The sequence below is a fragment of the Ambystoma mexicanum genome, chromosome 2q (assembly GCF_040938575.1).
Source record: "Ambystoma mexicanum isolate Mex_15411 chromosome 2q, UKY_AmexF1_1, whole genome shotgun sequence".
NCBI lineage: Eukaryota > Metazoa > Chordata > Amphibia > Caudata > Ambystomatidae > Ambystoma > Ambystoma mexicanum.
The window spans coordinates 614,262,387-614,287,761 of NC_090924.1; the positions used below are offsets into that span (position 1 = coordinate 614,262,387).

Here is a 25,375-nt window from a genome sequence, read left to right on the forward strand (position 1 = left end):
TGCTGGTGGGGACTTTGCTGTGGTAGATCGGATGATTGAGCCAATTTGTGTTCCTGCAATTGAAAAGTACAGTTAAAAAAATATTGTCCTACCAGATTGACCTTACCATTATTTACACACTACACTCTGCCAGTCAGCGCACATCCTCCCCTGCACACAAAAGGGACCTAGGGTGCAGAGTCCTACCGGGAAATCTCCAAGTTCCCTATAGGCCAGCCACCCCAACTGTCAGAGAGGACAGAGAGCAGTCGGAGCACATACCTGAAAATGTGATTCATACTCGGTCACAGAGACAGAAAATGACAGAGAGAGAAACAGGGCATTAGCTTGTTAAATTTTACCCTTTCTATTCCCTGTCTTGAATAGTTGAGAATCCAGTCTGCTGGCATTCCATCATTCATCTACATATCTTGCATAGAATCTGACACAGTAGTGCTTAACCCACTGAGCTAACTTTCGGAAACATCGAGTAATATCCATGTATCTTTTACTGCAGTTCGGTGACACCGCTGAAGTAGCAGCAGACTGCTGCGGCTGCCGTGCCAGACACGAGGGCCCCTGGCTTCTCTGCAGCATATGGTGCCCCATGCAGGCAAAGGCCTGGCACCCACAGCAGGAAGATATAAATGAATTCCACTTAAAACACTTCTGTGGCAGTGGCGCAACCAAAGTACTGTTGGTAATGCAGTGATTTTTTAGTACATCAACGAATGCATAGACTTGCACTATAGTAGATGGCTAACGGGCTAGCTCAGCAGGTTGACAGACCTTTGCTGAGATGTTATATATGCAAAACGTGTTAATCGTATGACTTTTTGCAATTAAAAAAAAAAAAAAGGAAGTTCCTATAAAATGTGTTTGGCCAGGCCAGGGGTATTTCTGCCTCTGCCCCTGTAGTGAAAATCAAAAGTTGGCACCCATGAACCCACAGTTTAATTTCCTAATAACTGCTGTCAGCACAACACAAGCCTTTATTTGTGATTAACCAGTTTGACAAACATAACATCTTTATACCTATAACCTGTGATGAAACACAAAGCAAGGGGCACACAAATTACAGAGTATTGGTGTGGTGCTCCGACTAAAAATAAACAATTTAAACAAAACTAGTGAATGCAAGTTTCAGCAACCTTTTTTGAGAAATTACTTTTTTTTTCCTATGAACATGTAAAATGCACATTTGAACAACAATAATGTTCCCAGGTAAGGGACGTCAATCCTCTCCCACTCCAGACAATGCCATAAAAACTTTGTTTTGACTTACAATCTTATATTTACAGATACACCGAACCATCATGGTAAGGTATTTATATTATGTATTTCACATCTCTATTAACTACTCTGATGGTATTTATGTTTTCACTAACAATATCGCCCCTTTTATGCTTTTGTATACTTGGCTCCCCAACTGCGCACATTTTTGTGTGTGTGTGTGTGTGTGTGTGTGTGTGTGTGTGTGTGTGTGTATTTTTTTTTTTCTTCTTGTACTTGTCTGCATACTATTCGTGTTTGTTAATTGCATATGTGTATGTTCACATGCTTATGATGTAGAGCTCAGCCCTGATGATGTAACATGGTTCTGAAATGCATTGGCATATGAGCTTATAAGGCTGAGATTGTTTAGTGTTTGCCCCTATGAACAATGATTAAGAAGTTCTGATTTGGGTACCTTAGGGAATTTAGCAATGGATTAATTTCTTCATTTACTTATCAATATAGATCAAATGATATAAATATAGTAGCTTCTTTGGAAGAGCAGACTGAGAGCGCCTGGTAAACCCAGTGGTTCCTCTTGGTTATCTGTCCATTTGCCCCGCAAGTAGAATGCCTGCTTTCAACAGTGATGCCCCCCTCCTTACCACCCCATTGATGCTCATGGCCCATTGCTTCCTGTGGTGTCCCTTTCAGGACAGAAGAAAACAAACAGGATGAGAAAATAGAGCAAGGAAATGCGCAAATGATGGCTGGGTAAAGGAGCACCATGAAGATTAGGTCACTGAGCCCGCAGCTTCCTTCGGCTGGGTGGGGGGAGTTGGTGAAGAATAGTCAGGGCTGAGGCAGTCAGTGTCCTGAGATTCTGCCAGACATCTGATGCCGGATATCCGACCCGCCAGGAGCCAGCCCATTGGCCAGAGGGGTGACGAGGCAGAGGGGGTAGCCAAAGCAGGGGGGGCGGTGTTGTATGATATCTGGCTCCCTGACTTCAGATTGCTGGAGCATTGGGGGAGCTGGATATCATACAACACCGGCAATGCGTGCTTCCGACCCTGCTTGCCTCCTCACCCCCTGGCGCAGAGGATGAGGACCACCGGCATTGCAGTTATACCCCCTCCCTCATCCTCGCTCGCCTCCTCACTCCACGCGGACCCCTTTTGTGCGTCCACAGGGGGGGTGAGCAGGGGGACCGGTGAAGTCCTGAAACACTCGCTTTACAGTACCCCCTCCACCCGTGGTGTGGGGCGTGAGCTGAGAAGCAGCATCACTTAGCGGACAAGAAGGCGCTGGCGGCAACAACACAGCCTGGACGCACGATCGAAATGCAGGAAAGCACGTGTCTAAGCTGCGCCTATTTCCTCTTTTGTGGCCACGCCCCATCACGTCACACTGACTGTGTATGGGGGGGCCAATGGCTTGCCATGCACAGGTAAGTTCCGCAAAATTTCTCTTTTCATAGCGTAGTATATACATGAGCATGCAGGCATCTAGTCAGTGAGACAACCCAGGGAATTGACGGAACGCTGTCCTATACAGACAGCAGAAGAAATACCGGGGGGAATCAAGAAAGACATCTTGTGGTACAGACTCTGGCCTGTACAGCTCAATGCACTGCCTGGCTGAACTAAGCATTAAAGTTAGGCACATCTCCCTGCACTACTAAAAATCAAAACCCGGGGATGGGACTTCTACTTACCAGCCAAGAAGACACGCAAAGACCTGCTGTTGCTGCAACCAAAATCAAAATAGGAAAAACAAACCCACTGGTACCTAAATATACCTGCCAGCCAGAAACCTACATTTCGAGGGGTGGGGAGGGGCTAACGGGTTATGAGCGGGGTCATTCTAGAAATGGGGCAGGGCAAACTTGGAGGCTCTGCCCCCTCTGTTCTACCCCAAGGGTTGTCTGGCCACGAGCGCATATACATACATGCCAACCCTCCTGCGGGAGACTACTGTGATTTTTTTTTTTTTTGTCAAAAATAGTGCTATTTTTCACTGTCTCCTGCCTAAAATATCCTGAACCCCAATTCAGTTCAATGGGGAAATTTCATACTCCTGCTTCCTGTGAACAAGTCTCCCTTCCTGGGGATCCAAAATGTTGGCATGTATGCATATCCTATTCCCCTTTCCCCACCTGTCCCTCTCCTACCAACCACTCACCTCCCACTCTCTAACCGCCAGAATCCGTTCTCTCTGATATCGGTCATCTGTGCTGATAGTTTTCTTGGAATAAATTTAAAGGCGGCATTATTTTGTTAGCCGCCTGAAGTGGTTACGGTATTGCTCTTTTAATAAAAATGTGGTGGTTTCACAGACATGCCCTTACACGATTTCAAGGGCACATATTTAGAATCAATCTGCTTTGGCAATGGCATATGTTGCTTTTAATAGCAATGGTGTAATTGGCCTCTCCCCCCAAGTCCCAAGAGCTCAAAATTGCACTTTTGAAGGATCCGTCCAAGCTGCAGATGGAGAGACCTGTATGATACCAGTTGCGTTAAGAGCACCAGGGACCATGGGTTGCCGCGCCCCCCATCTTTCTTATCGGTGCACTAGCAGCCATTTGGTGGAAACTTGTAAAAAGGCCCGTGCTCATGGTGCCTATTGTGTGTATCCAGAGAGAATTGTTATAGTTTACACTCATTCGGTAATTTCTTATGCTGGGATTTACCCCATTGTCTTTTGCTGCGTTTGCAAAATGTAGTTCCACAAAGTTTGTGATTTTCATTTTTTCCAATCTTTTATTGTCTCGAATTCATCAATTGATATAACAGGTGGTGCCGACACGCGTTTCGACCTAACAGGTCTTTTTCTAGGCTGCTAGGTAAGCTAGAGGGATTGTCCTGGTTCCTTCCTACCTGTTGCAGGTAGGTCGGTTAGTTGGGTAGTGGCAATAGCAAGGGCTTTGTGCCTGGTTTAGCAGAGGTCAATACCTCTCATGTTGTATCTTTCTGCCTCTGGGTTCAGATACTAACTGACCTACCTGCAACAAGCCGGAACCAGGACAATCCCTCTATCTTACCTATCAGCCTAGAAAAAGACCTGTTAGGTCGAAACATGTGTCGGCACCACCTGTTATATCATCAATTGGTGGAACTACATTTTTCAAACGCAGGGAAAGACAATGGGGTAAATCCCAGCATAAGAAATTGCACACGCGCCGAATGAGTGGAAACTATAACAATTCTCCTTGTATGATACCATTCTGCTCTGAGCTAGTAGGAGACCAGTAAGTATGATTTTGTGAAAGTTGTGGGTTTACAGGACGCAATGCTTGCAACAACTTGTTGGTGTAAACAGCAATGGCAACAATATCTTGTCTCTCTTTTGGGTCGGGTCCGACACGTTTCCATAAACATTTATATGAAACGCATGAATCATAAATGCCAATACTTTTCCCCATTGCAAATCATATCTTTGTGCAAATAATGGAGCTACTGGTGCATAGTTGTCATAGCATATCCACACAGTCAAACCCCCTTAGTCAAGATACTGTGATTAACGAGACTATAAAAGGGAAACAGCAGCTGCTAATCACATTTAATGTCTTTTTAGGTCACATTATGCCACTCCAAGGACTCTGTACCACTAAATGACCTTTGGTTAGTAAAATCCATTTTTGTTTGTTCCAAATTGAGGAGTATTTTGTTAAGAACCTCCTGCAAGACTCCTCTAACCTTTCTAAGGATCCCCCAATGCAAGTCCAGAAAGGTGGGTCCTTTTTCTATATAATGTTTTACCAGGGGTGCTTGCTCAATATTATTTTTGATGCGGCTCCTGTGTTCTATTAGTCTAGTTTTACATTTTCTGTTTCTTTCCAATCTAGAATAGTTTGCATGGGCAAGTAATCAAATAGATGACACTCTCTGAGTTCCAGTACGTGTGTTTCCCTCATTTCCCACTCCTTTATTCATGCTCATTGTTTTATTTTTTTTTAATTTATTTTTTTTATTACAAGGACACATAATTCCAAGTGCCTGGAAAATGCCTAATGCTCATAGACCAGCCAAAACAGTTGACTTTGACAATGCTTGTTTTTTGTAAGGCATTGCGGTAATGGAAGCCTTCCCAGCTTTAAAGTGTTGCTGAAATGATTCTCTCCCCTCTCTGACTAACGAACAGCCCCGCCCCGCTCCTCAGCTTAAGTTTCGGGCGGGGGCTGAAGCCCAGCCAGCTCAATTGCGTTATGTCACAACGACTTAAAGGCATTTCAGCAGAAATATGTGAAATACGTCATGACGCCTGTAAAGGCATTTCAGAAAGTGTGGCACATTTTTAAACAAACACACAATGTCATCGGGTCTCATAGGGACGTTAAATGTATATTTCAATTGATAATGAAAGCAACATAAGGCCTCCCTTTACCAAACGCTCTTGACCTTTTCAGTTTCCAGGCAGCATCATGTGAGTGCATACGATTCAGCTCTTGTAATGAATTTTATGTGCGTTTCTTTTAGCATCCATTAACTTAGATCGTTCTCGCCCCTTTGTTATATTGGTAAACGGAGCCCTTTTGCAACCTCTGGAAATGCACGTTGAAGTAAGAGGCTGAATCTGTAATTCGTTGTATTGTACTCATCACATGTTGAAGTAAAACATTGCAAGTACGTGACTTTGTAAATATCTGGTTTTTAAATTCCACATGGTAGCCTGTTGGTATTGTAGACCTAGTACCTGCTCCGAAGATCATTTGTGGTACAGTTCAGGGTCTGGAATGCTCGCCGACGCATTAAGTGCTGTGCAGCTACTACACAACTCGTGGTTTGGTGTAAGTGACCATACATGTAGAATACCTGCGCCGGCTAATGATTGCAGAGTGTACTGTCTCCAGTTCCAGTGTCTACTCTGAAAGTAATGATTCCCCAGGGCTCATGGCTGCAGATCTGGTACTTTCTCTGGATCTAATGACCCTTCTGTGGATAATAAATGCAGGCACAGTGTCTGTTCTAGGTCTAATGGCTGCAGACACAGACACAGAAACAACACCCGATGAATAGCAGCAGACCGAATACCTGCTCTGGAGCTAATGACTTCCGATACAGTACGTACCTGCTCATCCACTACATCTGACAATACCTGCACTGGGGCAAATAATTACAGACACAGTACTGGATCTGGGATACCGATTCCAGACACAGTACCTGCCCTGGAACGATTGATGTTTGATACAGTACATGCTAATCTGTTACATATGACAGCATACCTGCCCTGGGACTTATAACCACAGACACAATACCTGCTCTGTGAGAATGATGACATGCACAGTACGTACTCCGGGGCTAACGATTCCAGTCGCAGTATCTGCTCTGGAGCTAATGGTATTTAACACATTACATCCACGTACACTCTTCCTCGTCCCAGCACTTATTAATGAGTTGTCCCACCTCGATACAGGAACCCTCTTTCTGCTTATATTTTCATCAGGCCCCGCCACCTCACCGCTCCAAGACCCAACCGTTTATTTATTTTTTTTTTCCCCTACCTTTGGCCAGTCCATCCTACCACCGCCAGCATAGCTGGAGGGGGTGGTCGAGGTCGTCCACCCCTGTTAGGGGCGGGGTCTGTGGGACTTCACAGAGCTGCTCACCCTCCAGGTCTGCATGGCCCGGGGTGGTCCTCACCCCAGGCGTAGGTAAGCGGGAGCGGGGGGGTGGGGCATGCTCTGTGCTGGTGATTGTGTGCACTTGGCCTGCCAGGCTGGGTTTGTGGTTGACTAGCGACCTGTCTTTTCCCACTGGGGAGATATATTTGTGTGCAGGGGCCTCTGGCTGTTCGGTTGCCTTCTTCCTCCTCTGTGGTGGCTCCTCTCTGCTTGCAAGCCTCAGCTTCTGGCTGTTGGTGCTAATGCCATGAGGAAGCGCTCCTCCAAGTCTCGCCATGTGGAGCGTCGCTCTCCTTCACCTTCCTATTCCTCTTCTTACTGTTCCTCCTAAGCGGCAGAGGGGGAGTGGCGGTTGCCAGAGGACCAGCTCCTGTGCGTTTTTCAGGGAGCCCTACAGGAGGAGGGGATTCAGCCTCATCATGGCAGGGAGTGTCTCCTTCCTCTTCCTCATGTTCAGATGCCTCATCCTGCAGCCTGGGTGATTCCCAGAGGTTGACTGATTTCAAGGGCAAGTACCTGGACAAGGAGGCCACGGTGGATGGTCTTCTTCAGGTGTCCCATTATATGGGGTTTGCGAACTCTGCAACCCCGTCTATTCTGGCTGGAGGGGTTTGGCCCCCTGCGCCCCAGTTGCGCACTCTCAAGAAGGTTCTCCCACTTCTCTCTGAAATGAAGACTGAGATTTTGAGGGAGTGGGTTGATCCGCTGTGCCCAGGTTCCTTGCCAAGCTATATCCCTTGCAGGGGGATTTGGGGGTGAGAGATTGCCCTGCCGCAGGTGGTTGTGGTGGATGACATCATTCCCAGTTTGGTGGGACGGTCGTCCTTGGCCTTGGCTTCGGACGATTCGCTTCAAGACCCCATGGATCGTAAAGTGGATTCCTCCTTGAGGAAGGCTTATGGGGGAGGGGGACTCATTTGGTTTTGCGGGATGCCTCATACACAGTGGAAGATGCCCTTGGGAGTCTGAAGTCTGCCCTCAAGGTGTCGGGGAAGACCTTGGATCATGCGCCCCTTCTACAGGCCGTCAAGTCTCAAATTGAGTTTTTGTTTGACTTGTTGTATGATGGTGTGAAGGCAGCCGCCATGTCCATGGGTTCCATCGTGGGGGGGGGTCATCGGCACGTCCTTACCAGAGATTGGAAGATAGACGCCCGACAGAAGGCTACTGACATGAAAATTCCATTTGAAGGATGGATGCTGTTTGGGGATTCCTTGGAGGACAAGGTCCATAAGGTCTTCAAGGTGGACAAACGTGCTGGCGAGCTGCATAGGAAGACTCTCGGGGGTTCTGCCGGGCCGGCTGCCCTACCCCCCTTCGCCAGCAGAAGTCCTGACTCTGGGCCCGTCGGGGACCGCCTGATGTTCTTTTTGAAGCAATGGTCTGGCTCTCTGGATTCCTAGGTCAATCGTCTGGTGAGATGGTGGTACAAGTTGTTCTGATCTGTACGCCCCTGCACAGGTGCCATGTCAAGAGGTTGGCCATGCGGCAGGCGCTCTGGGAACTTTGCTCGAAAAGGGTCCTTCGGTGGGTGCCTCGATCAGAGTGGGGTCTGGGGGGTTTACTCCATTGTCTTCCTGGTGCCCAAACCTTCAGGGTCCTTCCGTCTGATTATAGACCTTAAAGTATTGAACCGACACATTCTGACTAGGAGGTTCAAAATGGAGTGTCTTCGGTGGGTCATTTCTCTGGTGAAGAACTCAGATTTCGTGGTTTCCCTGGATCTTCAGGATGCCTACCTGCAAGTTCCTATTCGGTCTGCTCATCAGAAGGTTCTCTGGTTTGTGGTGGGCAAGGATCATTTCCAGCTCTGGACCTTGTCCTTCGGTCTGCAGTCTGCTCCCCGGGTCTTCACCAAGGTTCTGGGGCCGGTCATCGCTGACCTCGCTGGGGTTTCTCATAAACTGGATAAAGTCTCATCTGCAGCCCTCGCAGGATCTTTAGTTCATCTGGGCAGGTTTTGGACTGCCTATGGGGACGTGTTATTCTTCCGCTTATCAGAGCTCAGAGATTGCAGGACTGCCTGGTGCATCTTCTGGCTCGGGAGTTGGCCCCGGCCAGGGACTTTCTTCGGGCTCAGTAATGCATGTCGTTGTCTTCCTTGTTCCCTGGGCGAGACGTCACTTACATCCCCTGTTGCTCCATGTACACAGGTTCTGGAAGGAGTTGTCTCTGGACATTGGGGCTCCTATCCCTGTGGGTCCCTCCCTCAGAGACCAGATTCGCTGGTGGCTGCACTTGCCCAATCTGTTGGTGGGGTTCCCGCTTTGTCCGCCCTCTCGATCATTGTTACCACAGACAGCTTGGTGGGGTGGGGGGGGTAGTGGGCGGTGGCCCTAGGTCGGGATCTGCAGGAGAAGTGGCCGTAGGGGGTACGCTGCCAGATCCTCCAACTGGAGGAAGCTCTTAGCTGCCTTCAAGGTTCTGAAGTCCTTCTCCGCTCATACAATACTGCCACTGTGGTGTGTATCAACCGCCAGGGGGGGCTCTCTGTCTCGCTGCTTGGGGTCTCTTGCTCTTCTCCTCTGTACTTGGGCAGAGTCTCATCTTCTGTTGCTGCCCGCTTGTCACATCAGGTGTAGGGACAATGTTGAGGAGGATCGCCTCAGCCGTGTGTTCCCCTCTGGGGAGTGGGTGCTGCGGGAGATGGTCTTTTAGAGGGTCTTTGGTCTTTTGGAGGGTCTTCAGGGTTCTGGGGACTCCTTGGGTGGATTTGTTTGCCTCTCCCCTGTCTGCAAAGGTACCTCGTTTTTTCTCCCGTTTGCCCTCTACGGAGGTATCGGGAGTGGAGGGGGATGCTCTGACCTCCCTGTGGCCGCCGAGACTCATGTATACCTTTCCGCCTTTCTCACACATTCAGACAGTGTTGGTGTGCACCCAGGTCTCTCGGGCAGTGGTGATCTTCATTGCTCTGCTTTGGCCTCGCAAGTGCTGGTTTCTATTCTCCTAGATGTGGCTGTCTTCCCCCATGTTGCCTCTCGCTAGGAATCTGGATACGGTGGTCGGCCCCATGGGGGTGGAGGATCCCAAGAACTTGGTCTGGGGGCTTGGAAACTTAAAGGGTGTGCCTAGTTTCTGGGCGGCTCTCTGAAGGTGGTTTCTCACATTCAGAGGGGCTGACATCCTTCTACCTTGAGGGCCTAGGAGAGGAACTGGGGACACTTCATGTCCTGGTGTCTGAGTCATGGCGGTTTCTCCTACTTGGGTTCTGGGGCTCCTGTTTCTTCAGGATGGGTTTAACTTGGGTCTCTCTGTTTCCACCCTGAGGGCTCGGTGGGCTGCGATTCACGCCTTTTGGGGGGTCTGGCTGTGGGTGGTCACACCTTGATGGGTTGCCTTCTCTGGAGTTTGTCTCTTGCTCAGCTGCCTGTCATTGTTTCTGGGTTGCCCTCCTGGGATCTCCCACTGGTCCTTTGGGCTCTGCTGTCTTCTGCTTTTGAGCCTTTGTCTGAAATTTCCCTTCGGGTCATCACGTTGAAAGTGGTTTTCCTGGTGGCTATCGCTTTGGCACAGCGTTTGGGTGGAGCTTGGTGCCCTCCCCTGTGCGGCACCTTACCTTGTGGTTGCCCCCGATGCGTTGTTTCTTAACTGCCACTAATCCTTTTCTTCCGAAGGCGGTTTTTTAGTTTCATCTTGCCCAGGAGATTGTTTTTCCTTCCTTTTTCCCAGGTTCGTCTGGCCGCTATTGATGTGTGGCGGGCGTTTCTGCTGTATTTGGAACACACTAGAGTTCCTCCCCTAGCCTCTTTTGTTACCTTTTTGGGGGGGAGGCGGTCACTGGATGGAAGGAGTCTTTGCCCACCATCAGCTGTTGGCTCCGGGATGTTATCGCTTTGGCTCACGGATCTGTGGAGTCTCCCCTTCCGTCTGGTGTGCTTGGCAGGTCCACGAGCGGGATGGCTGCGTCCTAGGCCAAAGCCCACGGTGCTCCTATCCAGGACATTTGCAGCGCCTCAACCTGGTCGGATCCACGCACGTTCATTACCCACTACCGTTTGAATCTTCACCTTTGGGGCGGGTGTGTTGAGTGTGGCGCTCCTATGAAATACCTTGTTGCTACTGTCTGAATATGTGTATTTCAATAAATTTGTGTTAGTCCGGTTGCAGTTTCCATTTGTCTTTTGGTGTTTTTCTTTGTGCTCGGGCCCATTCTCTCTGGCGTTGGCACGCCTCATAAGTGCTGGGACCTGGAAGAGTGGGCGTGGAGGTAATCTTCATTACTCCTAGTCCTCTTACTCTTCCCAGCACGAGTTTCCGGCCTCACCCTTCCTCGTATTGGGCAGTGTTACATACTGTTGGGTCTTGGGGGAAGGCGGACTGTTATTCCCGGAGGCTGGAGGTGGATGGGGCGGGCCTGAGGAAATCAGAAGTAGAGAGAGAGGGTTCCTGTATGGAGGTGGGGACTCCTCATTGATAAGTGCAGGGACAAGGAAGCGAAGGACTAGGAGTAATGAAGATTACCGGTAGGAGATCTGAGCAATACCTGCTCATGAGCAAATCTGGGTTTAATGACTGCAGAAACAGTAAAAACCCCATGCACCCTTTCCTTACCATGTGTCCTTTCCCATTCCAAATTCCCCCCCTGAAACCTCGAACCACACACTCTGAAATGCACGTCCAGCATAAAGAAGTGATCAGTAGGGATAACCTCCTACCACAATTTTACAAACGTGTTTGGTGCGACGCTCATTCACTTCACTTAGGCCAAGAAGGTGGTGAACCGTGCGCAATGGACATTTCTGTGCATCATAGTTGTGCACATTGAGGTACCCTTTTCCCACCAAATGCACAACTGTGCAAGGCAGAAGGTGTAGGGGGTTCTGGGCATTGTCAAGTAAATTCCGATTTTTCAAAAGGGGTGCACTTTTCAAAGCACAGGGAAAAATTTCCCTGTGCCTATTTGGAACAGGTGCAGGGGGTTATAACATGTATGGGGAAGGTCACTTCTGATCCTCTCATGCAATGAGTGAGTGAATGTTGAGTCAAAGAACTCTGTAGATGGCTCCCGGTCCCAAGTTTCTGTGATTGACCAGCTCTCTTCCCCAGCCGGTGTATCAGCCCTTGCACCGTTTGAGAGAACCCCTCCTTGCCTCCCCCAGAATCTTCAGCCATATCTCCTCCAAGCTTCCTGTGAAGGCATCCTCCCCAAGTGGAACAAGTACTCCCACCAGCCCCAGCAATCTCATTATCATTGGGCACCATGCGGCCCGCGAGTCCCTCTGCAGGTGATGCAGGACAATGTCCCCTTCTGAGAGAAACCTTTGGGGATCCTCTTGAATTGAATAGGTCACCCACTCCAGTGCCACAAAGTTCCAGATTTTACTAACCCATTCATGTTCTGTGGGGGCAGCTTTTTCTTTCCATTTGTGTGCCACCACAAGCATTGCCGCCACTATCTGGATGACGTATGTTTTTCTTTGCCCTTTCGAGGGTAGATTTTCCAGAACCCCGCCCATTCCCAGGATGGCCATCCCTATGTTGTCCAGCATCTGACTCCCAAAAAATACTATTCATTGCTGCACAATCATTTCACAATAAGGCTGTATGACTGGGCATTCTCACCAGATATGCTTCCACAATCCCAGTTCCCCACATCCCCTCCAGCAGAGCGCTATCTTGAGTAGAATTGAGTCGTTTTTCCCATTGGACCATTATCTTAACCCACATTTCCTGAATCTGGATGGACCGCGTGAGCCCTACTGCAGTTTCCCACTGCTCCATATAGTGCGATGCCTGGCTCCTTGCCCCTTCTGCTATAATCCCATATAACGCTCCTACCAAATGCATGTCCCCTGTGTCCGTCGTTACGAACCATTCAAATGGCGCGAGATCCCTGGTGGCCGCTGACCTAACCATTGGGTTCGTAAGCCAGTACCTCAGTCGAGAGTAGTGATTTATCCCCCCTGACATTAGCAACTCTGGATCTTTTGCGATTCCAAATAAATGACCACACATGTTTTCGAAGGGTCCTGAAGAAACCTTGGGGAACCCCCACTGGCAGGGCTGTGACATAGTACAGTATTATTGTCAAAACCACAATTTTAAGGGCATTTATCCTCCCCATCCAGGATATTGCTAAGGGCACCCATTCCGCCAGTAGCAGGTTCTGCTTTTCCGCTAAAGGCGGGTAGTTAGCACAGTAAAGTGCTCCCAGAGAACCAGTAATCTGGAACATCCAAATATCAAATGCCAGTTTCTGCCCATCTGCAGTGGTACTATATCCTGTAATTCCTGAACCTTTTCTGAGGGGACGGTCAAGTTTAAGACTCTGACTTGTGGGCATTTATTTTTAACCCTGCTACCTCCCCCAAAGAGAAGATGGTCCTGTGAGTTCCCTGGGAATGAGGTTTCTGTGATCAAGAGGAGCATGTTCTCTGCAAATGCTCCTCACCCCCAAAGGGAATCCCCCCTAATATCCGGGGAGACCCTAATGCTGGCCAAGAGCGGCTCCACATGGATGGTGTATAAGAGCAGGGAGAGCAGGCACACCTGCTTAATGCCTCGTGAGACCTTGATCCTCTGGGAAATTTGCCTGTTGATTGTCAGGCGCAAGGAGGGAGTTCGGTAGTTAGCTCATACCATTGAAAGGAGTTGAATCCCATAACCTGCATGGTATGGAAGAGGAATGGCCATTTGACCCAGTCGGAATACTTTCTTGGCAATCCATGCTAAGTGCAGGGGTTCTAGATTTTTTTCAATCAGATGACTGACCTGTCGAATGTTATCCGAGCTCTGCCTATGCCAAATAAATCCTGACTGGTCGGGATTAATCAGTTTGGGGAGGAGCTTATCCAGAACCTTGGTGTAGATCTTTGTGCCTAGATTAATAAGGGCAATCGGCTGGTACAAACAGCATAGAGTGACTGACATCCTTACAGCACAACCTTGGCTTCTTCCATTGTCGGGGGTGATTCACCCTGTGCCCCCCCCCAAAGGAGTTGGACTAAGCACAGTATGAGCTCTAAAGATTTAAGCTGGAAAGCCATCCGTACCTGCGGCCTTTCCTGATGGCAAGACCACTGAAAGACCTTAATTCTTCGGGAGTAATGTCTCTCTCAAATTCTTTCCATTCTTGAGGAGTGATCTTAGGGAGAGGGCACTGGGACAGGTATTCCCTTTGGGCTCCCTGCTACAGGGATGAATAATATTCAGTGAAGACCGCGGGTAAAGCGGTGCTTTCTTGACCCCCATGCCTCATTTTAATGATTGCCCGCAACGCTTCTTTTTTTCCTAATCAACCTTGCGAACAGGCGATACGCCTTATTTGATTTACATAATACCTCTGTTGGAGGTAGAGCAATGACCACTGTGCAGCTTTAGTCTGCAAAATATCTAATTGCCCTCTAATCAGCCGATATTCCCTTTGCAGCGTACTCCCTGAGCTCCCCCCTCAGTCTAGCCTTGAACGCGTCCTACACCACCTGGTCATGTACACCCTCCGCTACGTTAAGTGCAAAGTAATCCAAGAATGTATTCTTTATGTCCTCACATAGGACTCCATCCTTAGGGATGTGGCTAGGGAACTTCCACCACCATAGACCTGCCCCATATTTAAGGTAATCATTATGGGCGCATGATCTGACATGGCGATTACTCCTGCTCTATCCTGTGACCCTACCCAACAGTGACCTCAAAATCCAGACGTGATCTATCCTTGAGGGATCTATGAATGTGGGAATAAAATGTTTAGCCCCCCTCAGTTCCCTCCAGCCATCTACCAGCGCCAATTGGGCCATGTGTTCTTCAAGCAGGCAGATGGCGCCACCTAGTTGTGGAACACCCTTCCGCGCCTGTCTTCTCTTCGGTCCCAAGCCAGATTAAAGTCGCCTACCAATATTATCTGCCCTTTGGATAAAGTCTCCAATTTGGTCAATTTCACCTGCAAGAACCCATCTTGCCCCGTATTGGAGGTGTAGATTGCAGCCACTGTATATGTCTCCCTCACCAATTGGAAAGAGGCTGCCAGATACCTACCCTCTGTATCCCCCTCCGTAGCTATGACCTGGGATGTCCCGAATAGCAATAACACCGTTGCCCCCCCCCTTCCAGTCTTCCCTGGGGCATTGGATTGGAACAGATGGCAGTACCCCTTGATTTTCATCTTATGCCTGTCTCCTCTCCGAACGTGCGTCTCTTGGAGGGCTACAATTTCCGACTTCCCCCGCCGCAAGAACTGTCCCACCTTCTTTCTCTTAACCGGGGAATTAAGCCCCCTGACACTTAGAGGGGTCACCCAAAGCACTTCCCTCTTTCCCATGGTCGTTTTACTGTGCGGCTCGCACTAGAGTGGCTACCATTGGGGGGATTTCCCCCTCTTGCTCCCCCCTCTCTGGGCGGGCTCAACCAGCCTCTAGCTCTCCCCCCAACCCTCATCTATGGATTTGAGCCTTTGTTACAACCCAGAGTAAACCTCTGCAGGTCCCCCCTGACCCATGTAGATGATCCAAGAAATCTGTACCACCCACCTACCCCTGGTACATTTACCCGAACTACCTCCCCCAGGTGGGCTACAACCTTCTTCCTGTAGCCCCCTTTCCCTCAGCGTGGCGCTCTTGTGTTGTGTCGTCATTTAATGTGGCGCCTTAGGCCTGTGTTTTTAGCTGTCTGAGGCACTATATGCAGCTCCAAAATGTACCTCAAATGGACCGTCCAGCCACACCTGCTATAACACCACAGGGCCTTCTCTGCAAAGTGCTGGCTTCAAAGCTTGGGCAGGGGCCCACCCGCTGCGCCCCCCCCTTTCCTCACTGTCACTCTGCTCAAAGCTGATGATTGCTGCCTGTTGATCACTGTCTGCACTGGCCAGCCTCTGATTGCACCCTTTCCTTGGCCAGGGCGCACAGTGTCTTGTGATGGTTCTCCCCCACAGAGATGTGGGGGGAGGGGAGAGTCGAGCCCCTCCGGGTTGCCGCCTTCCTGCCTCTTGACTTTAGCTGTGTGGCCCCCTCCTGGGCTTCTTGGCTGCTCTGGGTGCTCTTCTCCGCTGCGCGACTCTCAGCAGTGTGTTATGGTTATGGCCCCTCCGGATCCCCCTGATCTCTACGTTTTGAGATGCTGCTCCTCTGACACGCGGGTGGCTCGGTCCCACCTCGATCTTCTGCTGACGCTTGCCAGCAGGGGAGCCCCTGCTCCACAAATCCAGCACCGGTGGGCCTCCAATATTGCAGGCCGCTCTTTCCTGATAGGCTCCTTTGTTGTCCAACAGCGACTGCTTTCCGTGACCCCGCCTCGCAGCCGGTCTCACAAAGTGGTTCTTCTTGCTTGCGGTCTGCGAGCGTGTCTCAGCTCGGTCTGCATTGGCCACGGGCACAGTTCTTCCGCACCTCCGACACCGCAGAGACTAAGGCCACACAGTCCACCAGTGATCCGGGCTGCTGCACTTCACCACCGCTGCCTAAACACCGATAAATATCGGGGGTGGGGGGCTTTGAGAGCTCCACAATCACGCTGCTCTCTGCCATCTTGGAATCCCAATCGCCTTTTTATTAGGTATCCATCATAGATGTCAGTACAAAATGTTTCTTTATTTTTTTTTTTAGAAAGCATGATATGTGCATTTACATCGCTGCACTGGCGTTTTGGGCCCCAGTCTAGCCATTCTTTGCTGTGGTATGACATTTCTTTTTTTACTGGGATTCTATGACAAAGCAAGCTTGATAAGTGTTATTACGTGTTTAGACTGGCATTTAGGGCAGGCAGTCAAGCTATTTCCTACTGTGCCGTGGCTTTTTTCACTGGGCATCAAGGCTAAAGCAAACATGGTGAGCATTATTATTAAGCTAAAAGGAACGAATTTCCTGTCCAACTAAGACTAGAGCCAAATTACTTGCACTTAAGAAAAAGATTGAAAACCCTGTTCAAATAACCGAAACGCGATTTCTAGACTTCTAGCACCTTGACAGGTTGTACCTTTTGCCATGTTGTCCTGTTTATTTTTCGTCGTCCTAGTCTCTGTTATGCACCCTGATGCCTGCAACGCTATATAAATAAATGCATTTTAAAAAAAAAAAAAAAATGATTACGCATCTAGACTCGCCTGCTGTGCAGCCATTTTGGACCTATTTTCTTGTTGTGACAAGACATTTTTAAAGGCAAAGCCAAAAGGAGTGTTTGGCAGAGCCATGGTGGGCATGTATTGTTATAGTATCATTACTGGCATTATGCGCAAAGCAAACCTGAATACTGGGTGAATGAATATATGTGAATACTGGCCTATATTGGTGCAATTAGCATGGAAATGTATTGATTGTGAGGGTGCTGGGTTCCTGCTTTTGACTGGGATGGCATATGATTCTCACCCAGGGGGTGCATGCTAAATTTAGGTCTCTGGCTTCCACTTTGGCCAAAAAATAGTCTCCAGCTTTACCCTTGCCACATTGGTGATCATTCACAAGTGCAACTAAGCAAAAGCTGAAAGACGATCTGTATTAGTCCGCATTTCATCCTACAAACGCTGATGTTCTGAAGTAATCCGTAAGTCCTCCCCAAATCATCAGGGACAAACATGCAATCAAGTGATCAGCAAGTCATCCTAAAATGATCAGGAACAAGTTTTCTAAAAATCGGGATGATGATTGCATATTCATTCATCCTAAGCTCCTCCTCAAATCATCACCCACCAATCTGAGACATTTGCTGATGACTTTAACAGCGTGGTGACGTCTAATGATGTAGGAATGATTTCTAGTGTAATTCGATGACCATCAGATGACTCCAGGATGGTCTCTAAAGTCATCCTTTTAGACCAGGGTTGGCAAGAAAGAAAAAACCTCTACCTCCCCTGCCCACCCCCTAGCCCCCGTCCCGCTGACACACACCTATCGCCTGTTTCCTCGCACTTTCCCCCTTTTCCATGCACTTGCGTGTTCTTAATGTCACTGGGCCTAGTAAGATCGTTTGTTTTTATTATCCCTTGTTCCCCTCCCTTTGCTTGGTCGCGCTCTGAAACACGTGTGTCTGAGCGCGATATAAATCAAATATCATATCATACCTAACTGTATTAGAAGTAGCTCCTCCATTCACCCACCTGTTTTTCCTGTTGTATTTCATCCCCATTTTATAGCTGGATGCCAGAGATCTTGACCCCCTCGTGGGTGGAACGTATCCATCTGCTGCTCCAGTTGCAGGAGCAGCACTGTCCTTAACCATTCCCTTCGTCACCAGCGACCAGGAAGATAGTGATAGGTTCCAAGTCAGGCACCCATAGACTGTGGCGAACTGGTCTGCACTTAAAATGAAGCAGACCAGGAGGAAGATGCTGGAACATTTCCAGGTTTGTGTTGCACTGCATCTTAAAAGAGCAAAGTGTCCGATGTGGGGAGTTACAGTAACTCCCCATCTTAGTTTGTGAATGGGGTGTAGATGGTTGCTTGGCAGTGGTTGTAGAGTAAAAATGGAGTGGAGTGATGTTCCCTCTGCCCCCTTTTCTGCTCTTTCCACTCCCCCATAAACAGCACCCCACCCCCCAATTCAAACCCCATACCTGGGTCCTTCCTTTCCTACACTCCAGCCCACAGCGCTGTATTTTACATTTCTAGGATGACTGAAGAAAACACTTTACACTTTTTGACTGCTTGGGAATGAGCTTTCGGTCCCAAGCAGTCTATTGAAATAAACAAACCCAATCCAGCACCTTTGAGTTGGTGCAATTAGATGTGACACTGAATTGTTGCCGGCAGTGCCCAGGTTCGAATCCCTAGCAGGGGAGAAGTAAAAACAATTGTGGCCTTCCCTACTGTCCTGGAATAGTCCTCTGGATGAGGATAAACTAAAGGTACGATGATGGTAAAGGAACGTCGTACTCTTTAGATTCTGCCCCCTTTGGCCTCTGTTTCCTAGGACTTGGATGGTGCAGGCGCTACCAGATGTGCCAATCGGAGGCAAGAAGGAGTGGGATTCCACAGGCTTGCTCGCCCTATTGAAGACACTGAGGGTTTCCAGCGCACTACTTGAACACCAGAGAAGTGATGGTAATCCTCAGATGAAGACTTGCAGGGTATTATGCTAATCATGGCATTTCAGGCCCAAAATTCTTGTCCAGTGTAAAATCGGCTTCGCATATGAGATCTACTATAAACATCAGAGGAGCGTGTACAGATCTAACCAGAATAACATCCATACACGGGCATGAAGATGACTCCATTATGTGGAAATGTGTCTCCCCACTCAGCAGGACACAGCGAAAGTAGGAACAGTTTGTTTCAAGATGGTGGCAACGCTACTGGCTGTCTTAATAGATGTGGAAAGAACAGGTGAGCAAAGTGTATTAACCAATATCAAGCAAACCTGAATTAACAATTTGAATAGCCGTTGGAAACAGCGCTACGAGAACCAATCAAAAAGGACAAAAACACAAAGGGTCCACCCAAGCCCACACCCAAGCCAAATGCAAAACACTGAGAAACTGCAACGAAGGAGCGATGAAAGGGGAGGATCCTGCAGGAAAGAATATGCATTCGTAAACTGCCCATAAGAACACTGGCACCACGTTACCTGGGAGTGAAAAGTGCTCATCTGCCAACCCGCAGCAGCTACTCCACAGGGGGCTAGCACAAAGCCTTACTACCCAGAAGTCTCTCTAGACACAAGTGGACCTAGTGAAGAGTCCAGTGCCAGGAATAGGCTAGTGGTAGCCTGATGGTAACCGTTTCCTGATTGACCCATGGCAAAAGGGTGACACAATATCTGCTGTCTGATAAGCACCCTGAATGAGAATGGGTGTGGGGTGGATACCCTTTTTAGCCCAAGGTCTGGAAGACACCAACTGAAGTTGATGCTGAGAAATCCAAGATCTGGGAGAGACCATCTGTGTATATTGAAGAAACCCAAGGTTAGGGAGAGACCTGTTGTGCCAAAGGTCTGGAGAAGACTTATTTGGCACATTGAAGAAACTTGAAGCTGTAAGAGAGGCTATGAAGAGGAACTGGAACTACAGAACCCAAACCCTGTGCCGTCAAGGTACTGTTGAAAGCAGAAAGAGTCCTGCCTGTACATCCTGGAAGAGCATTCCAGGATTGGATTTTTTTATTTTTAAGGATGAACCCTTCAGATTCTGTTTAGTACAGTGTTGGCCAAATTTTTTGTGTTAAAGCTTGGGGGTAGCCAGAGGTGAAGGACTTAAGGCTAGGCTTTGAAGACTTTGTTAGCCACATCATTTAACCATTCCTCACTCTGTCCATCTTGGAGTTCCAGATGTAGGACACCATCCGAGTGATCATCTTCACCATTGTCATGATGCATACCCCCGGGCATCCAGACCACGTCCATCAGCCCCGGGAGCAGGCATCATGTCGCCTTGAGAAAACCCAGCAACCCCTGCTAGGGGCTGTCTGGGTTCAGTCCTGGCGCTTATGGTGCCAGGCTCATATGGGACAACAGTCCTGGCCCATAGGTGCCAGGCTCATAAGTGCACACTTACCTGATGCAGACCATGCTGCAAGAAGATCCAAACCCATGTGAGGCCTGGAAGGGACTACTCTACCTTGGGGACTATTTTGTTACTCGGGTGTGGTCGGGGAGGAATACCTACCTGGGACTACTTTGGAGGCTATTTAAACCACGTCCGAAGAGCAGCATACGCTTCGCGTTATTCTGCATCCAGCAGCGTAACGCTCACCGTGCCAGCAGCAGCGTCCAGCCTTCTGCCACGCCCGCCTCAAACCTGGAGCACCTAGAAAGAAGGAAAGAAGCAAAGAGAACAAAGAGTATTACCTGATTTCTTACCTGATTCCGGATTAATCGCATCTTCAAACCAGAGGAGACTTTGTTTTAAACGCGTTGCATCGCCAGCAGCAGTGCCGCGCCATACTCGCAGTTCCACGCCACATCTTCTTATGCCGCATCTAAGGGGGACAAGAAACAACAAGGTGAGCAGAGAGAACCGACGGAGACAATCTCTTTAGCCGCCATATGCTTACCTGATTTAACCACCGGAGGTATAATTCATCAGCACGCCACATTTTCTTCTGCCGCACCTGTAAGATAAGGAGAAAGTAGCAAGTTTGACCCTTGGCATTATTTACCGGACAGTATAGGGTAACAGACTTTTACCGGAGCGCTTTCAGCTGTCAATCTTCTTATTGGGTCAAAGCTGCAAGATAAAAGAAGAATTGGATGGGAGTGAATTCCAGACATTTTGAACTCTTACGAACTATATTCTTACGGCTCTTCGCCAGGACCTTTTGGAGTCAGGATTCGTCTACAACTCTTCCAGTATCTTGAGGCCAGTGAAGTAACTGGTCATCAACGCGCCCCTGCGTGCTTCGCAGGATGGAGGGCTCATCCTTCAAGAATATAAGGTGAGATTGCTGAGAGGGTGCTTCAGAGGTGATTAGTGGGGAGGACAGTGGGGGTGCTATCACTTGAATCCACAAGTGGCTAAATCCATCCCTCCACTTGTAGGAGAATATTTCTACGGACAAAGCAGCCAAGATAAGAAGGGCAGATCCAGTCAGTCATCGCTGCACTATGCATCACGTGGGTGGAGGCCGCAGCAGTCCGGGTCCGACCGACGCCCCTGTTGGAGCCAGGTGAGCGTAACAACCATCCCCTTGTGTACGGGCCAGACCTGGGCCACATAATGCAGCATTGGTTGTACATTGTTCCTCAGTGCATGAGTCCGTTCCCCCCCCCCACCCCAATTGATGCTGAGCTTCCAGAGAACCAGCTTCTACTTGACCTTTGCCACCTGTTCGTTCCACGTCTTCTCAGCAGCTGCTTCATGTCAACATCAGACTCCCAGGATCTACAGGTGGTTAGGCCTGTTTGTGTAGGGCAGCTGCTTGTGTGCTGTGTTCCAGTCACCGAAGAGCATGGTGTCCTGACTTCGTGCTGTTGATCTTGGCTCCCGATGCTTTGCCAAATTCCTTGCAGGTCTTCAACAGGGTTTTTGCATAGTTGTCATCTGCACAGAAGAGTTGGATATCGTCCATTTAAAGGGAGCACTTGATTTCGCTTTTGCTGTTAATTCCTGGCACCTTGAACGCTCTGTCGCCATTCTGTCTGATGTGTCCCACTAGGAGCTTGGACGCAAACAAATAAAGGTAAGAGTGCACAGCCTTATCTGACCCCTAACTTCACTAGGATGGAGGTCCTCTTCTAGCTGATGTCTATATACATTACATTCACCATGTCACAGAAGAAGTAATCCAAACTATGTGCCTGGTGCATGAATTTTTGGAAGGCTCGGTCCAACACCTTCTACTCCAAGCTGACCAGAGATGCAAAAACTGTCCCGTCCTTGACGTACTATCTTGTTCCTGATCAGGGCCATACTGTCTGTGATTGGGTATCATGCAGGACTGGTCTGTGTGGACTATCTTCCCGATCGTCCTTGTCAGATGGTTGGCCATTACTTTTGCGAGTATCTTGTAGTCCACATTGAGGAAGGAGATGGGCCTCCAAATCTTTAGCTTCCCTCTGCACCCTTTTGCACCAGTGATTGTGCCATCACTCTGGGGAAGAGGCATGCAACCTGTGTCTTCCATCTCTTCATATAGCCCAAGCAAGTCTGGTCCGATCAGGTGCATAGTTCGACTTGGAGTTCACTGGGAGACCATCACAGCCTACAGCCTTTCCGCTCTTGGAGGACATGGCTGCCTGGTGTCGCGCCCCCAGCCTGAAGGAGATATTGAGGCCTGTGCTCTCTTCCAGGTCCAATGTCTTTGATATCCCAGACCGGAACCTGTTTGACTGGCGCTCTTTCACTTGCCTTTGGTGAGTAGGGGATGCCATCAGTTGCAACCATAAAAGTCAGTTGCAACCTTCATGACCCACTCTTGCCCATCTTGGAGTTACATTTCTCATCCTTATCAAGACCCTGGAATTGTACAATATTTTACTGGATTCTTCCTGGAAATGGTCCGCTAACCCCATCCTAGTCTTCCGGTTGCCTTTGAAACCCCCACCCCTTCCCCCCAGCCTTACACTTCCCCCTGCTGCGTTTCTAGTTCCAATAATCTCTGCAGTTTGCTTTGCAGCTCCCTAAACAAACATTTTTGACTTTTACTGTGCAACAGCTTGGCTTGAACCCTGGAAGAAGCTCTGGACCTGGGTCTTCACCTACTCTCCAGTGAATTGAAAGCAGTCCCTTATGCCCCTCCACTCTGTGTATGCATCTCTGAGGTTTGCTATAGTCTCCTCCGTGTGAAATTCAGCTTCTAGGAACGGTGGCTCCCTGGGGACCTTCCTGGAATTTCTCCCCTGTAGCTTATCACGATGTGGACAGCAAGCATGGCGCTCTAAACAAGCTGCACTGTCTGGGAGGTGAAGATGTAGTCAATCCTGTCAGCGCAAAGAGCCATCAGTAGGACTTCAGGAGTAATTAGGAGATGACAACCCTCAGGGAATCCTTCTAAGCAATATTCCTGAGCAGCCTGGATGTCGCATCCATCTCTGCAGAGGCTGGTCCATCCTCCCTGCCCCCCCACCCCCCCCCCACCGCCCCATACGGGTAGACCTGGTAGTGGCGAGCAGCAGCCTGAGGTTGTTGAATTGTCCATTCTCTCATCTTTGACCAGATTTGTAGACTAACATGGTTGTAACTAAAGTTAAAAGAAAAGCTGTGTGTGTTGCACTTACTGAGACTCCGTACTTCCTTTGTCGGGGTCACTCCAGAACCTTGACAACGAGTGTGTCGTCTTGCCCGAGGAAACTATACCCTGTAAAATGATTTTATAAAGAAACGTGTGGTTTGGTTTAAAAAAGAAAAAAGCTTTAGCTGAGTGTTTATTATTTTTTTTTTTTGTTAAGGTGCAATCAAATGGTATGTTGCTGGGTACTTAAAACTCTGTCTAGATTTAGAGAAATATTGAGTATGGATCCACAAACACCTTAACTTCACTGACCACTTTCAATGTCTTTATTAAATAAAATAGAAGTATGTACCCGCCTGGAGTGCACTTGACCGTAGTCTATATAGGGTCGAGAGGCAGATTTGAAAAGCGGGAGTATTTTACAAGCTAGCACACGCATTTGGGAAGGTACAAGCGGGTTGAGGGTGAGGTTTAAATATATTGGTAGCAAAGTTCAGAGCATGCTGTAATACAATTTCAATGTTACCGAATCAAGGGACGGGCCTGTAATAAATAACAAATGTAAAACGTGTAGGCAGGAACGTGCTGATTAATATTTCGCGTGTAGAGTGCATGTAATAAAGAATATTACATTGTGTGCAACTGTCAGTGGGTTCAGTGTCCAAGATGCTTTCAGAATTCTGTGCCACACTTAAGTGTGTGTTTCCATTCACAGAGGAGAGGTGGGAATGCAAATTATTTTGCAACACTTATGTGAAAAGATACTGGTAGGTGGCTAAACTGTTGAGATTGTATGTCAACTTAGTTTAATTTGTCTAAAGCTTATCAAGAATTCTTTCACCTCCTTTTCGCAGACATCATGACCTCCAACCAGTCAAGCGTTCTGCCCATCTATGAACAAGCTGATTCGCAGACCTCTAAATTCATTAGGAAATCGAAAGAGTCTCCTTTTGTTCCAATTGGTAAGTGAAATGTTAGCAGTCTCATTGTGAAACAAGAGGTTGTCAGATTTTCACAGGTGCTGACTTAAGTAGTGCTATCCGACCTGTTTCAATCAGGAAGTGCTCCTACTTTGCATTACAGATCTCTGACTCCTCAGGCTTGAATGGCTCACTTTTCAGCTGTTTGCTAATGTAAGGGTTTCGTTTGAAAAGTTCTGTTGGCATGCGTTCTGGCAGAGCTATTATTGGCACTGTTCCCAAAACAGGAAACTATAGGCAATCACGGGTTGTTTGCAGAATGTGTGAGGTCCAACTATACATAGAAATCTCATGTTTCTCTCCTCTACAACCCCTTTATAGAATCTAATTGGCTCTTGTATGGCACGTTTCTCGCAGTCTTTCTGCTGCCACCCTGGGAGTTTTGGTAGTTAGTGAGCTATGGTCAATTCGAAGCCAATTTGTTAATGCGTGCAGGCTGGAAGTACCTGAATCCTATTAGTTTGGGGGGGAGAGGGGGGGGGCTGGTTCATCCAGAAGGGAGAGCCCAGGGGTGAAATGCAGTGCTTTGAGGCCACGTTGGCTGCTAGAGTTGAGATGGTGCTAGAGAAGTGAGCACTGGTATTGCTCTGTGAATGCAGTGTTGGCAAATTCGGCTAGGATGGTTGGTTGTGTGAGCAGTGTGGTGGCGAGAGATACAACACAGTGAGTTTTCAGTTCAACTTTAAGCAATCTTGCTTCTGGAGAGAAATTGCCACGATGTAAGCAATGATGCCCAATCCAGAGGTCCAAGTTACAGCGCGGGCACTTCAACGATGGGCCCCTGTGCCCTTACGACCGATTTGGCACAGTGCTTACAGCTATGTTTTTCGTATGAATGAACGGGACGCCACAAAGGTCCCGTTCATTCAAACAAAATACTAAACTAAGATGGCTACCACGGAGCTGAAAGACAGGGCACCAAGCGGAGCCCCTATTCCATTTCCTTGGCGCCTATGGTTGCCACTCACCAATATGGTGAAGGGGGGGTTGTACACCGAGGGAAGGGGCAGGTGGTGGGAAGATGGTGGGGTGGAGGAGCAGTC

At 48.5% G+C, this 25,375-nt stretch overlaps 1 protein-coding gene across 2 annotated transcripts in view; it reads left to right on the forward strand.

Annotated features, from left to right (window-relative positions):
* HIGD1A (HIG1 hypoxia inducible domain family member 1A) overlaps nucleotides 1-25,375 on the forward strand; it is a 58,981-nt gene that overhangs the window by 26,508 nt on the left and 7,098 nt on the right. Inside the window, exons 2-3 of one of the 2 annotated variants that reach the window (XM_069647759.1) lie at nucleotides 4,774-4,929; nucleotides 24,207-24,314. In XM_069647759.1, coding sequence (XP_069503860.1) covers nucleotides 4,914-4,929; nucleotides 24,207-24,314 — 124 coding nt within the window. In that variant the 5' untranslated portion in view covers nucleotides 4,774-4,913. The remainder of the gene's footprint in view (nucleotides 1-4,773; nucleotides 4,930-24,206; nucleotides 24,315-25,375) is intronic. The other variant, XM_069647760.1, reaches the window with a different exon arrangement.